General features: G+C 40.9%; 1 protein-coding gene across 1 annotated transcript in view; it reads left to right on the top strand.

Annotated features, from left to right (window-relative positions):
* Positions 1 to 16384, top strand: part of kalrna (kalirin RhoGEF kinase a) — a 693809-nt gene that overhangs the window by 357348 nt on the left and 320077 nt on the right. Inside the window, exon 11 of the mRNA XM_059647272.1 lies at positions 7340 to 7531. Coding sequence (XP_059503255.1) covers positions 7340 to 7531 — 192 coding nt within the window. The remainder of the gene's footprint in view (positions 1 to 7339; positions 7532 to 16384) is intronic.

The raw sequence follows: 16384 nt of genomic DNA, 5'->3' as shown, positions 1-16384 counted from the left end.
GAGAATGATGGTTATTGGAAGCAGGAAAAAGTGTCATTAAGGATCTAGATCAGATCTGCCATGATTATTGATTAGCAATGGGCCAAATAGCCTCATGCTACCCTGTTGCTATGATCTTATACTCATGTCCTGAAATGCTACAGTTCATGTATGAATAGTTTTCTTACCAAGCCTTGTTGGCTCTTCCTTTTATTATGCACCATGTGATATGTTCATTAAAATATCAATATAATATCAAATTATATATCAATACAATATAATCAATATAATATAATCAACATAAAATATCAATAAAATAAGCGAACATTGAGGATTTGGCAAAGACAGATGTTAATCATTGCCCACCCGTTTTGCTTACCAGGAAGGAGCTGCACACCACACTATGGGATCCTACCACATGCTAGTGCTTGGCCCCATGAAAGAGGCCATTCTTAGATCAGAAGAAGTCATATAACCATTAGCATGGAGGTGGCATGTTTGGAGTCATTGGACATTTGTTAGTATCTTCCCTTCCTCTTTGCTCTGTCTTTACCAGTTTGACCTACACACTCTCAATCCCCAGAATATTGCAGCCTGGTGTTCCATAGCATAGCCAATGATTTGCTAATGCTTACCCTCTTCTTTTTAGGTATAGCCCCGTACCAGTTTTAAAGGTCAATGAAACAATCAAGATATAAATTCAGAGCAGCACCAACCACTCTTCCTTGAACAAGTACCAGCAGAGAAATGGTTGTTTTGAATCATTCAGATATTGAATCTGTGGGGCTGCATTAGAAGATTCTGGTAAAAACGTACAATTGAGAACATAGAACGTAGAACACTACAGCGCAGAACAGACCCTTCGGCCCTCAATGTTGCGCCGACCTGTGAAACCAATCTGAAGCCCATCCAACCTACACTATTCCATTATCATCCATATGCTTATCCAATGACCATTTAAATGCCCTTAAATTTGTCGAGTTTACTACTGTTGCAGGTAGGGCATTCCACGCCCGTACTACTCTGAGTAAAGAACCTACCTTTGATATCTGTCTTCTATCTGTCACCCCTCAATTTAAACCTATGTCCCTTGGTGCTAGCCATCACCATCTGAGGAAAAGGGCTCTCACTGTTCACCCTATCTAATCCTCTGATCATCTTGTATATCTCTATTAAGTCACCTCTTAACCTTCTTCTCTCTAACGAAAACAGCCTCAAGTTCCTCAGCCTTTCATCATAAGACCTTCCCTCCATACCAGGCAACATCCTGGTAAATCTCCTCTGCACTCTTTCCAATGCTTCCACATCCTTCCAATAATGCTGCGACCTGAACTGCACACAATACTCCAAGTGCAGCCGCACCAGAGTTTTGTACAGCTGTAACATGACTTCATGGCTGTGAAACCCAATCCCTCTACCAATAAACCGAACACACCGTATGCCGCCTTAACAACCCTATCAACCTGGGTGGCAACTTTCAGGGATCTATGTACATGGACACCAAGATCCCTCTGCTCATGCACACTACCAAGAATCTTATCATTAGCCCAGTACTCTGTATTCCTGTTACTCCTTCCAAAGTGAATCATCTCACACTTTTCCGCATTAAACTCCATTTGCCACCTCTCAACCCAGCTCTGCAGCTTATCTATGTCCCTCTGTAACCTGCAACATTGTTCCGCACTATCTACAACTCCACCAACTTTAGTGTCATCTGCAAATTTAATGATCCATCCTTCTATGCCCTCATCCAGGTCATTTATAAAAATGACAAACAGCAGTGGCCCCAAAACAGATCTTTGCGGTACACCATTACTAACTGAACTCCCAGGATAAACGTTTCCCATCAACCACCACCCTTTGTCTGCTTACAGCTAGCTAATTTCTGATCCAAACCTCTAAATCACCCTCAATCCCATGCCTCCAAACTTTCTGCAACAGCCTACTGTGGGGAACCTTATCAAACACTTTACTGAAATCCATATACACGACATCAACCACTTTACCCTCATCCACCTGTTTAGTCACCTTCTCAAAGAAGTCAGTAAGGTTTGTGAGGCATGACCTACCCTTCACAAAACCATGTTGATTATCCCTAACCAAATTATTCCTTTCTAGTTGATTATAAATCCTATCTCTCATAATTCTCTCCAACACTTTACCCAAACCGAAGTAAGGCTCACAGGTCTATAATTATCAGAGTTGTCTCTACTCCCCTTATTGAATAAGGGGACAATATTTGCTATCCTCCAGTCTTCTGGCACTATTCCTGTAGACAAATTTGACATAAAGATCAAAGCCAAAGTCTCTGCAAACTCCTCCCTAGCTTCCCAGAGAATCCGAGCATAGATCCCATCTGGCCCAGGGGACTTATCTATTTTCACATTTTCCAGAATTGCTAACACCTCCTCCTTATGAACCTCAATCCCATCTAGTCTAATAGCCTGTATCTCAGTATTCTCCTTGACAACATTGTCTTTTTCCTGTGTGAATACTGATGAAAAATATTCATTTGGCACCTCTCTTATCTCTTCGGAATCCACGCACAGCTTCCCATTACTGCCCTTGACTGGCCCTAGTCTTACTGTAGCCATGCTTTTGTTCCTGACATACCTATAGAAAGTTTTAGGGGTTTCCTTGATCCTACCTGCCAAAGACTTCTCACGCCCCCTCCTGGCTTTTCTTAGCTTTCTCTTTAGGTCCTTCCTAGCTAACTTGTAACTTTCAAGCGCCCTAACTGAGCCTTCACGCCTCATTTTTACATAAGCCCCCTTTTTCCTCTTGACAAGAGATTCAACTTGTTTAGTAAACCACGGTTCCCTCGCTCAACCACTTCCTCCCGGTCTGACAGGTATGTACTGATCAAGGACACACAGTTTCTGTTCCTCAAACAAGCTCCACATTTCAATTGTGCTCAGCCCCTGCAGTTTCCTTCCGCATCCTGTGCATCTTAAGTCTTGCCTAATCGCCTCATAATTGCCTTTCCCAGCTATAACTCTTGCCCTGTGGTATATACCTATCCCTTTCCATCACTAAAGTAAACGTAACCGAATTGTGGTCACTATCACTGAAGTACTCACCTACCTCTAAATCTAACACCTGGCCTGGTTCATTACCCAGTACCAAATCCATTGCGGCCTCGCCTCTTGTTGGCCTATCTACATACTATGTCAGGAAACCCTTCTGCACACGTTGGACAAAAACTGACCCATCGAAAGTACTGAAACTATGACGTTTCCAGTCAATATTTGGAAAGTTAAAGACCCTGTAACAACTACCCTGTTACATTTGCTCCTGTCCAGAATCATTTTTGCAATCCTTTCCTCTACATCTCTGGAACTTTTCTGAGGCCAATAGCAAACACCCAACAGGGTGACCTCTCCTTTCCTTTCTTGTTTCTAACCTCAGTAGACGAGTCCTCATCAAACATCCTTTCTACCACCGTAATACTGTCCTTGACTAATAATGCCACAACTTCCCCCTCTTTTACCACCTTCCCTGATCTTACTGAGACATCTAAGCCCCAGAACCTGCAACAACCATTCCTGTGACAATAAAATGTGAGGCTGGATGAACACAGCAGGCCAAGCGGCATCTCAGGAGCACATGTGCTCCTGAGATGCCGCTTGGCCTGCTGTGTTCATCCAGCCTCACATTTTATTATCTTGGGAACTGCAGATGCTGGAGAATCCATTATCTCTGATACAACCATTCCTGTCCCTGCTGTAGCCAAGTCTCTGAAATGGCCGCAAAATCCAAGTCCCAGGTACCTATCCATGCTGCAAGTTCACCCACCTTATTCCGGATGCTCCTGGCGTTGAAGTAGACACACTTTGAACCACCTTCCTGCCTGCCAGTACACTCCTGCGACCTTGAAACCTTATTCATGACCTCGCTACTCTCAACCTCCTGTACACAGGAGCTACAATTCCGGTTCCCATCCCCCTGCTGAATTAGTTTGAACCCTCCCAAAGGGAATTAGCAAATTCCGCCCCCCCCCACCCAGGATATTGGTACCCCTCTAGTTCAGGTGTAGACCATCCTGTTTGTAGAGGTCCCACCTACCCCAGAAAGACCCCCAATTATCCAGGTATCTGAATCTCTCCCTCCTGCACCATCCCTGTAGCCACGTGTTCAACTGCTCTCTCTCCCTATTCCTCGCCTCGCTAGCACGTGGCACGGATAACAACTCTGTTCTAGCTCTAAGCTTCCACCCTCGCTCCTTGAAGTTCTGCTTTACATCCCCATCCCTCTTTCTCCCTATGTCGTTGGTGCCTATGTGGGCCACAACTTGGGGCTGCTCCCCCTCCCCCTTAAGGAACCTGAAAACACAATCCGAGTCATCACAGACCCTGGCACCTGGGAGGCAACGCACCAACAGCGAGTCTCTCTCGTTCCCACAGAATTTCCTATCTATCCTCCTAACTATGGAGCACCCAATGACTAATGCTGTCCTCCTCTCCCCCCTTCCCTTCTGAGCAACAGGGACAGACTCTGCACCATAGACCTATACCCCATGGCTTAGCCATAGTATCCAAGACAGTATACTTATTATTGAGGGGAACAGCCACAGGGGATCCCTGCACTATCTGTCTGTTCCTTTCCTGTCCCCTGACTGTAACCCATCTACCTTTTTCCTGTACCTGAGGTGTGAGCATCTTCCTGTAACTCCTCCAATTACCCCCTCAGCCTCCTGAATGATCCAAAGTTGATCCAGCTCCAGTTCCAGTTCCCTAACGCGGTTTCCGAGGAGCTGGAGTTGGGTGCACTTACCACCAATGAAGTCAGCAGGGACACTTGTGGTGACCCCTACCTCCCACATAACATAACATAACCGGAGAAAAGCAATAGAGGTGCAGTCTTCATAGAAATAGTTGCTAATTTCTATGCACAAGCAATTACTAAGTACATAGAATTGTCGGCAAAGGCTGAAGAAGGGTCTAGGCCCGAAACGTCAGCTTTCCTGCTCCTATGATGCTGCTTAGCCTGCAGTGTTCATCCAGCTGTATACCTTGTAGCCTTGGACAGGTTTGGTAAGGAGAGTGGAGTCTACGAGTTGATTGTAAATGGTTGTCATACATTAACGGATTGGACAAAGCCAGCAGGCATTTATGGAAGGCAGATCTACTGATATTTTGGAGGATGTAGGCGATTTAAACATGTAGCAGATGCAGTGCAATGTGACTAAGTGTGAAGTTATGCATTTCAGTGTGAAAGGCACCATATTATTCAAATGGTGATATGTTGGGAAATGTGGATGAACAGCCTTAAAACAGCTTAAAATTACAAAGGAATATTGATAAACTAAGTGAATGGCCAAGACTGTGGCACATGGAGTTCAATCTAAGTGTGAGGTTACCCATTTTTACCCAAAAAAGAAAGGTCAGGGTATTTTCAAGGTGGTATGAAGTTAAATACAGCATATGGCCAAAGAGACTTGGGGGCTCAATTGCATAGATTTTTAAAATGCTGCAAGCAGGTACAGAAAATAATCAAGAAGGATAATTGATTGCTGACCTCTGTCAAAAGGGCTGAAGTACAAGGACACAGAAGTTATATGCTGGCAGACCCCTCTTAGATACTAGATCGATTGTTAATTTTAAATCTGAGAAAGAGAATTTTGTTTTGGCAAAGGTATGAGGGATCTCCGCCAAAGGCAGGCATATGGAAGATGCAAAACAAAGAACTGCAGATGCTGGAAATCTGGAAAAAAAAACAGAAACTGAAGTTTGTAGACCAGTTGACTCTGCATTCTGTCTATAGATGCTGCCAGGCCTACTGAGTTTCTTGAGCAATTTCTGTTTTTGTGGCAGGTACATAGAGTTAGGCCACTGATCAGCCATGATCTCCTTGAAAGGCAAAACAGGCTTGAGGGGCTGAATGGTCTACTACTGTTCCTATGTAGGAAAGAATCCAGGTGTCCTTGCATACAATTCAATATAAGTAGACAAGCACATGTAGTAGTTAATTGGTCTATTGGCCTTCATTGCAAGAGGTTTTGAATTCAGAAATAAGGATACCTTACTGAAGTTAGAGAGGTCTTAGGTGAGTTAGGTCTTAGTTTCAATTCCTGCCCATGTTCCGGAAACGGGCTGAGCGGCGCTGAAATAGGAACAGAAATTACTGGAGAAACTCAGCAGGTCAGAAACTATCTGTTGGAAGAAAACAGAGTTAACATTTTTGAGTCCAGTGTCTCTTTAACAGAACTGACCCAACTGACATTGCAATCTGAGGGAGATGTGGCAAAAAATTATAAATTGTTTTGAACCAAAAATACAGACACTCATATAAATCTGCTGAATGAGTTGTAGAATTTATATAAGTTGTTTTCTAACCATAGCTTTAATACATTATTTTGGGCGATGAAGAATTGTGCATATTTGAAAATATGAAGCAGCCCAGCTCTCTGTAACTTACCTGGGTACTGGGGCATGCTAAAGCACTGTGAGCTTTCTTAATTGATGTTAGATTTTATTCCAAAACATCTTTTAAAATATCATTAATTACCAGTAACGTATATCAACACTAGGAAATTATACAGAACGAGTATATAGTCTTTGTGCCTTCCCTGAGCAATCATCGCACTTAAAGCTTTAGGATGAAGTATTAGGTGACCTCACAGGTTGAGCCCATTTTACACACATCAGGTGATTGATCAAAAGCAGGCAACAGACTAGTCATATTTCTGAAGGAAGTTGTTCATTGCACGTGAGGTTGTACCAGCGATTCGGGCTCTTGAGAAAATTTCAACTCCATGATGTCTGGAAAACCGTAACAAAGTAAATATTAATTTTCTCAAATGCTGAGTAAAGTACTTTTGAAACAGATATTGGATTAAGTCATATTGCGGACAGAAATGTATTGTAGTTACGTGCGCTCATACATTTGTATTAGATTGGCTGATTTTCCTTTTAGTATTTAAAAAAATATCCTTTCTGTATCATATTATCTGATAGACCCAGAAAGTGGTGCTCTTGATTAGCCAAATATTTCTGTGCTGAAGATAAATTGCTGTGGTAATGGACTGGGAGAATCAAATCACATGATAACTGTTGGAGATTCCAAGGATTTCATAGATAAGCATGCACTTTTGTGTTAATGTACATGACGATCTGGTGTTGTGGAACAAAGCTATGTTTTAAAAGATTATATACTGTTTGGTACCGACTGTTGAAAGTGGAATCTGTGCAGACTGTTCAGCCAGATGTCTTTTTTTCCTCTCTCTTCTTCTGAAGGAAATTATTAATATGATTTACTTTAGGCTTAACAGATTATCTGTCAGCATGTTATTGAGCACATAAACAGCCACAACAGCTTTCAGAATCACAAATCCATTCAATTTTCTTCCATTTTCAACTAGAATACATACACCAATGCTGATAAGCTGCTGGAAGCAGCAGAGCAGTTAGCCCAGACCGGAGAATGTGATCCTGAGGAGATCTACAAAGCTGCCCGACACCTCGAAGTACGGATTCAAGATTTTGTACGAAGAGTGGAGCATAGGAAACTTCTGCTGGATATGTCAGTGTCATTTCACACCCACACAAAGGAGGTAAGATGAAATGTTTCATGGCTTTGAAACTGACTAATACTGACATTCAATTTAGTGCTACAAGTAGATTGGAAGATGTTCCTGGGTAAATTTTAGAACATTTTGCTCCTAGTACAAGCCCCACTAAAGTATAGGATGATTTGTGAAGCTAGATTTACAAGCCCACCTACTGGGGAATTTCCCTGACAAAACTTTTAGGCTTTAAGGGAAAGTATATTATAAGTCCAGCAAAACTTCACTTCATATACCTGAGATGGATGCCACTCCAGGCACTGAGTTTGCTGTCATCGAATTGGCAGAGGAATAAAATCTGTAGCCTTTTCTGCGCTCCTTACATACTTATTGTTGTTGCACTTTATTGACAATTTTGTTTTACAATTAAAAATCCTAATTGGCTGTTTAATTCTTGCACCATTTTTACATTTTTTTTATCAATACCTTCTGCAGCTTACTGCTGAAATATTAATACTCCACAGACATTTACCAAAGATCAGAATTTCTTAGGGCATTCCAAACATACAGCGTAGTTTAATGAAGAGGGTGAAAAGAGTGGCCACAGCATCGATAATAGATGAGGCTGAAATGGATGTGAGTTTGCTCGCTGAGCTGGAAGGTTAGTTTTCAAGCTCAGGTTGAGTTTCTGGATGTGAGTTTGCTCGCTGAGCTGGAAAAGTAACCTTCCAGCTCAGCGAGCAAACTCACATCCAGAAACTCAACCTGAGCTACAAATCTTCTCAAAACTCGCTATGAGGCTGAAATTTTAAAAGACTGGATCATTTGAAAGTTAACTGAAGAAAATATCTGATACAAAGCAAGTTCATCCTGAAACTTTGAGTCATGTATAAAACATTTTCAAGAGAAGTAAAGATGGCGTGTGAGTAAGCCATTCAGGAGCTGTCTTAGGCTGAGGTAAGTTTTTAGAGAATTGTAGAGAGGAATACCACTTGGACAAAAGGTCTTACTCAACTCCAGAATTTGGAGGAACTTTCAAATTTGCTAGGGACAAAATTAGATCTCAACCATAATGGTTGAATAGAATGGGACAATGCAGAAATGCACTGATGGTTTTTTTCATATCAAGTAATAATAGAAACCAAACATCCCTTTGACAATTAAAAATGGTCATTTGTGTCATGCAAGGCAATAGTGGGGAGACCTAAATGGGACTGAACATGTAATATAAACTTAAGTACGAAGATTTCAAATTTCATTTACAACAACTCACCTGCCATTGTTTCTCTGAATTGACCTCTGTGATACTGAGTACATTAACTTATGGAAGTCTGCAGAGCACTCTACAGCCTGTTGTATTGCTTCTGGTATAATCAGATTAAATTGTCCCATGTAAGTAAACGCAACTTGGAAGTGAGCTGTACAGATTAGGCATTTGATCCCATTCCATGCTGTCGGATCTAAATCACCTTGGCAATAGGATCAGTTATTCTCTTCGTCCCTAGGTTAGGGTGTGAAAAGTCATCCAGGACTGTCTCCTGAACTCTATCCATTGGCTGCTGCTGGAATTTGTATTTGTATGAACCTTAAGGACAAATATGGGCTTTGCCAGATGTTGCTGCCATAAAATATGTGGCCAGTACTCTCTATCTATCTAGGTTACTGAATGAAGAGTGGCCACTTGGTTATGTTTATTGTAAGATATTCAGTAATTATTGAGCCATAATCCAATAGCAGTCAAAATCCTCAGGAGAGGAAGAGGGGGGGACATTTTGGAAAATAAGTTGAAGCGTACACTACATTACTCTCTTCTACTAGAGTTCCAGTATTCATTGACAACAATATGTGTACAGCTATTTGTCTACACTTTGCTCCAGCAATATAATAGAATGCTTGCAACAATGAAATTGAGGAATTCTATTAAACTTCAGCTCATGGGCATCATATGGCCTCATCCAGACTGATTATCTGTTCCATAAGACACAGGCAACTCAGTATTATATGTAGTTAGAGTTCATAATCATCGGTTTACATTAGAGTAATGTTATCCAATTGTGCTTGTTCCTCATTGCCTACAAAATGTTTCTTCTTCAATAATTTATTAATTTTCCTTTTTGAAAGTTGTTATTGAATCTGATTTCAGCATCGTTTCAGGGAATGCATTATAGCTCACAACGATTTATATCATAAAAATTGTTGACATCATGTACCAATCACCTTAACTCTGTCCTCTGATTCACAATTATTCTGTCATTGGATACGGTTTCCCTCTATATTTTTATATCACCACTTTATTAAAATCATTGAAGACTTTGTTCACCCCTACCAAGCTCCCCTCCTCCCTCATCCACAGTCCTTTCAAAGGAGAAAAGATTTGACGTGTCTAGTTTTTTCAAGTAACTAAAAATCTTCTATCTCTTTCACCAATCGGGTAAATGTCCTGTTTATTTTGTGGTGGGGAGTCTTGAAATGGATTGTTGCCTCATTGGTGAGTTTAAGTCAACACTCAACCCTGTTAATGCCAACAGCATCAAATATATGTGGGCATTATATTTTCTTGTATTTTCGGTAAGGAGCTAGGAGTTGTGTAAGTGTTCCAGTTGGTGACGATCATGGTTTCTTTTAAGAAGCAAGTTTTTGTGTTACACGACACTTTCCTAAGCAGTTTTCTGAGCCACACAGCATGACAACTTCGAATGAAGACCATGGCTGTGGACACAACATACATGTATTGTGCATCACTTAAATTCATGCATACTTGAACTTAGTGTGGCTAGGAATTTGGGAGTGGAGGAAATGTGGCATTAAAGTGGGAAAGGGCAATGGAAAGAGAGTAACACAGGTGGGAAAGAGTGTCTAAGAAGTGGGGGAGAGGGGAGGAGAGAGAATAAGAACATCGAAATATCAGGAAAGTTCATCGCACATATTAAACCTTTGCCAAGAAGCTTGGATATTCCAGAAGTGCAGTTTTGCTGTTGAAACAGTGACAAGATGGAAGTCACAACTCATTTGCCGTCATTTCCAGAAAACCCTCCCAAATATAGCAGCAAATATGAATTCCCACTCAAGTATGATATTGAATGATTATTCGTACTCCATGGAAGAGGATCATATGTCAGTAAGTTTTAAATATAAGATAACAGTAATATTCCTCTGTGCAGTTCTTTTCACAATCTCAAACCCATGATAATCTCCCAATAAACAGTCACTGGCAGTGAGTTGTAAAAACATAGTGAAATTTCACAGAGGCCTTTTCCGTTGTGAGCATAGGAATTTGGAATGGGAAACATTGACAGGAAGTGCAAACAAATGTTTGTAGGATCTATATCACAATGCTTTCTAAGTATGCACACTTAGCAATAAAAGTTTTGTGATAGTAAAAGGTCGTCAACTGACCAACTACAGATTGTGAATCAATAATAATCTGAATTAATGTTCAATGAAGCATTCGACAGTTATCGGTTATCTATAGTTTATTGTTAAATATTTGAAATGTTAGGCTAGTGAAAACATAAGTTGATTAGTAAGTCCCATGTGAATAGCTGTTTATAAAGCACCGTTGGAATATTTTATTAATGTGCCTTGATTCTGTAATGAACTGACAATGTACTTTGCACTCAGAAGTAGCAGGTAACAAGCAAAATGTTTTAGTGCCTTGCTGTTGCTTTATAGAGGAACTTCAACCTTCAATTAAATCAGGAAGGGCTGCAAGGGATGCATTGTCAATGAAAACAGAAAATTACATTTATCAAGTGCCTTTAACATCCCGCGGTATTAAAGGGATGGAATCACATATATTGTTACCACAAAAAAACAGCACTACTGGAAGTTCTTACAATTAATTTATCCTTTCATAAAACGTGCAAAAATGACATTGCACTGATTCCAGAATTGCTGTTTTGCCTTTTCTGCACTTACAAGTACAATTTCCCTGGTTTCCATATTGAGTTGTATTTATTCTGTTAATAATATTGGCTGATTACTTTCATCCTTCATATGTAACATACATGTCTACGGTCAATTAAATACTTTTGAAATGTAATCACTGTTTTAATGTAGGAAATATGACAGCCAGTTTGAACACAGCAGCCTCCCACTAACAGCAGTGTGATAACATAATCTGTATTTGTGAAGTTGATGAAGGATGAGTATTAAGCAAGCTATAATATAATATTTATTGAATGCAATTGATAACAACCCTTTTTACTTGTAAAAATTATTACTCTGAAGAATTACCAATGCTGTAAATATTCATTCAACACCATGGCATCCTGTTGGCTGTTTTTAAATTGAATAGTTAACTAATAACCTGAAAACTGCAAAGTCAGAAATTGCCCTAACGGTTCGAATCTGTTGTAAAGTAAAATACATTGCTCTGTCAGACAAACGACAACAACTTGCATTCGTATGGCACCTTAACATAATAAACTGTCCCAAGGATCTGAAAGCAAGGTACCAGTAGTAAAATGCTTAAAAGAAGGCAATGTCTGGATATCAGAATCAGAGGACCAATAGCAAATGTGTGGGTATAGAATAGTATAAATGTCTCACTGGTAGAAAATGTTATCAGTATGTTGTTTGGTGTGAAAAATATCAGTCACTGATAATGCATCTCAGAGAGCCTATAAATTAGACACCACTATTGGTTATATTTTTGGAACTACAATATAAATCTGTACAAATTAGAGATAGAACTTCATCAGCATGATAGAAATAGTTGCCCACTGCTGTCCTTACCTACTGAAGAAACAGAGGATAGGATTTTCTTGTTTTCTTTAGGACTAGATGAGGGTCCTGAGCATTCAGTAAGTGGGAGCCAGCCCACGGGGTCTATCTTCCAGGAAATAACTTCCTAATTGGCCACCATCAAGCTTACCACCCAGATAAGGATGGCACAAAGACTCTGGCAGAATTGTCCCAGCCTTGAATTAGCTAAGTAGGGAACAGGGTGATGGGTGGCTACTGGGAAGGCATATGACTTATCAGGTTGGTTCCCTGACACGTCCCTACCACCAAGGAAGTTTCCCCAGCCGTGAGCAGGAATGTGGATTGGCTGCTCATTGTAAGGCAGTGACTAGGCACTTTAAATAATTCAGGCACCAATTAGGCCCAATTTAGAGGATCTACCATTATTTTGCCAGTGGTGCAGTGGCAATGATGGCAGCCACCTTGCAACAGGCTGGCAGACCAACCAGGGGACACTAGCATAACGTAAGGCCCTCAACGTGGGAAGAGTAGAAATATTACAACTTTTAGGAGGGACCAAGCAGGCAGACTCCTGGGTTGAGTCATGAACCCATTCATTTCAAACACCGAAACTGATCATTATAATGATGTAAACTGGCCATTGTTTCTATCCAAGGACTGTGCCGCAGAGTAATATTTGAATGTGTACGTTGTAACTTGTTATTTCTAACTGTCTTAATTGTACAATATTCTGGAAGATAATTACTTATTTTTAAATATTCTAGACTATGCAATCTTGGCAGAATGTGCCACAAATATCTGAAATGATTATGGGTGATATTGAAATCTGATTTGCAACTATAAGCGATTAAAAATAGGTAATGTATATTATATATCATGCCTGTCATCAGCAGAATAACTAGTTTTCTCAGCATTAAAATTTCAAAGACTGAAAACTTCTGGTATAGTTCAACATTTAATGATTCAATGCAGTGAAAACTGTGCAAAGCTTTTGAGTTAAGATCGTAACAAGTTCCACCTTCGATCTGCTTCCCCCTTTCCCCCTATTTATTTCAGAACCTTGTCCCCGTCCCCCTCTCTGAGCCTGGGCCTGAAACGTCAGCTTTTGTGCTCCTGAGATGCTGCTTGGCCTGCTGTGTTCATCCAGCTCCACACTTTGTTATCTTGGATTCTCCAGCATCTGCAGTTCCCATTGTCTCTTACTGTCTTGTTGCTTTATCTTATCCCTGTAATGGTTTCAAAGCTGTCCAATGTGTATGTCTAGTTAAAATGATTATAATAATTAGATCTCTGGGCCACATCTGTTCCTCTTGAAATCTGTCGTGAAGGACACAATTTTTTCTCTTCCTCATGCAAGTCCTGTATATAGGTGTTCCTTTACAAAAACGCCACCTGCTGGATCTGATTTATAATAATCATGACTCAGACATTCCTGCCTCTTGTTCCGATGCTGGTCATAGCTTTTCAACTGTAATTGAAAAGCGAGCACTATCTTAGCCCCATTCCTGTCCTGCAAGCCTCTAAATTATAACTTTTCAAATATTTATTCAGATTGGTTCTAAAAGCTTAAATACCTGCCTGAATAACTTACAATGAAGCAGGCTATATCCTTCTAACCATATGTGTGAAAACATTTGTGTTCATGTTCTTACTTTCTTGCAGTGCAGAACGTGACTTTAAACCCGGCTGTGACAGATTTGTAAGGAAGCTCATGAATGAAAACAATGTTTGTGTCGCCCCGCTATATTTATCTCTTTATTGGTTTCACATGAAACTCAACAGGTTGCCATCCAAATGAAGCAAGGAACCTGGGACTTCCCACGATTGTAATAACCACAGCGGCCTTGCCATGTCTCTAGCCGACTCTGCATGTAAGACCTATAAATTTGCAGCTCAGTTCATTGCTCCTTTTGTCAGCAACAGGATAATCTTTTCCAACTCGTGATTGATTGGTGTTTTCTACATCAATCCTATCAACCATGAAGGTGACAAATCTAAATCCAAAGGACTTTCCTTCTTCATCAGATTTCAGAGGATGCTTTTTTGATCTCCCACAGTGTGGAAAGAGCTCAGTCAGCTTTCCTTTTTAATGCTCGCCTGTCCATAATCCTTGTATGGATTGTTCGTGGAAGTAAGTAGTTTAGGTTGAACACTTTTTCATTTTAACAGCTCTGTTGGGAAAAACAGGGTGTCCAGGCTGAATCACTATACTGACCATTGAAGTCATTGCAGATCTGAATGCAAGTGTGCTCATCAGATTTTTTATATTCAGAAACATTTTGGATAAACATCATAATGTGTGAAGGGCAGAATGAAGATTATTTGCAAACTACTGTTCTTTTATCAAATGTTTAAGTCACACACCCAAGGTGATGTTTCAGCAGGTCCACTGTACCTGACCTCGGAATAAGCTTCAGTGTCCTTAAGAGCTATTTGTTCCATAGCTTTGGCAGATCTTACATGGTTGAGGGTTTTAAAATAATTTGTTTATGAATGTGGGCTACACTGACAGTGCCAGCAATTATAACCCTGAGAAGCTAGTGGCGAAGCACCATCTTCCATTAGACCTAGATTCATGTCCATGATAACCCTTGATGTCTTGGAATGACCCCAATTTCTAATCATACCCCCACATGAGGTCCAAGCCCTGCTACAGCTGTAATGATGGAGGAAGTGAATGTTTAAGGTGATGTGCTCATCAAGCAGGTGACTCTGTCTGACTGAAGTTTCATGAGTGTTGTAGCTGTTCCAATAGCTTAATAAAGAGTAATCCATCACACTTCTGACTTGTACTGTGTAGATGATGGAAAGGCTTCAAGGTTTTAGAAGTGAGGTACTCTTAGCAAAGTTGTTAGCTTCCAACCTGCTCTTGTAGCCTCAGGAACCAGAGCAATATTGATCTCACTCCAGTGTCCTATCACCTCAAAGAGTAAAAAGGGTGCCGTTGTGAACAACAGGGAGGAGGGGCAACAGGTAGGCGCAAAGAAATTGCCCTGTCTGCAGGGGCGCCCTGCCATACCAATTCCCTTCTGCCATGGACCCAATTGACTCAATTGGCTCAGGCTAATGAGATTTTGCCTGCATCCGTGTAGGAGACCCCCAGCAAACCAGGGCCCTTTAGCACAGGGCCAGCAGAGGGTTGTTGCCAAGTTCATCAAAGGCAAAGTAGCAAAGAAGTCTGCAGGCTTCCACCAGAATAGCTGTGACTGCCGTGAGATCATCCAGCAATAATGGTTGGAAGCAAAAGATTAAAGAGTATGGAATTAATTTTGGGTTTAAAGGTGAGGACATTTTGTAAAGCACTTACTTGTACATAAGAGCACTATGGCTTTTCAAAATCCCTCAGTCTCAGTCTCTTCATACCTGTAAGAGTTTCTCATTCCCTTTTAGGCTAATCTGAGGGGTGATGATCAACCTAGATGAATGCATACACTCACAGTAAAGGATTGTGAGGAATAATGATGTTCTTATAAACAGGCCTCATCTGGAAGGAGCACAGTCTCTGGCACACAGGAACATAAACTACATGGCTGTGTTGCTGTGTCAGTCAGCATGGTGTAGCCTGTCTACATCTCTGCAATATGCATATGTCCCTTGCAAACAAAAGTCTGTGTATTATAAGCATGGATCCCATGTAAACTCATAGAACTATATGCTGACTGTCCAGCTATCAAAATGAACAGGAGTTTATTAGTGCGAAGGACTATACAATGTATGACAGAGAAACATTATGTTTTACCATTATAAAGCAAGCATCTGTTGAGGGCAGTGTGTATATGCTTCAAACCTGGCTAATACTTCTGTGTGTCCACATATTTTCAAGCAAAGTTTACCATTATCAAGTGTAGCCACTATCTGGTTCCTTCAGGTGTCTCTGCTTTACCTCACTAATGCCCTGGCCTCCTCAGCATCAGAATTCTCTCTTTCAGTATCTCCATTAGACTCCTGTTCCTCCTTGTCTGAGGAGACAGGTTGCTGCTCCATTCCTCTCTGATCCAGGTTCTTACTGCATTGCTGAGCTAAGCTGTACTGGGTGCAGGATGCAATCACTGTATTGGAGACTCTGTCCACTAAATACTGGAGTGCTCCTTTGGAGTAGTCCAGGTAATGGATGTGATCTCTGTTCGATGGTGAGCCTGCTGTGGTGTTATTTGCCACCAGGTTGAAGGCTTTACGCTGGAGTCATTCGCCATG

This window comes from Stegostoma tigrinum, chromosome 7 (genome assembly GCF_030684315.1).
Source record: "Stegostoma tigrinum isolate sSteTig4 chromosome 7, sSteTig4.hap1, whole genome shotgun sequence".
Classification (NCBI taxonomy): domain Eukaryota; kingdom Metazoa; phylum Chordata; class Chondrichthyes; order Orectolobiformes; family Stegostomatidae; genus Stegostoma; species Stegostoma tigrinum.
This window is presented reverse-complemented; position numbering and strand designations above follow the sequence as displayed.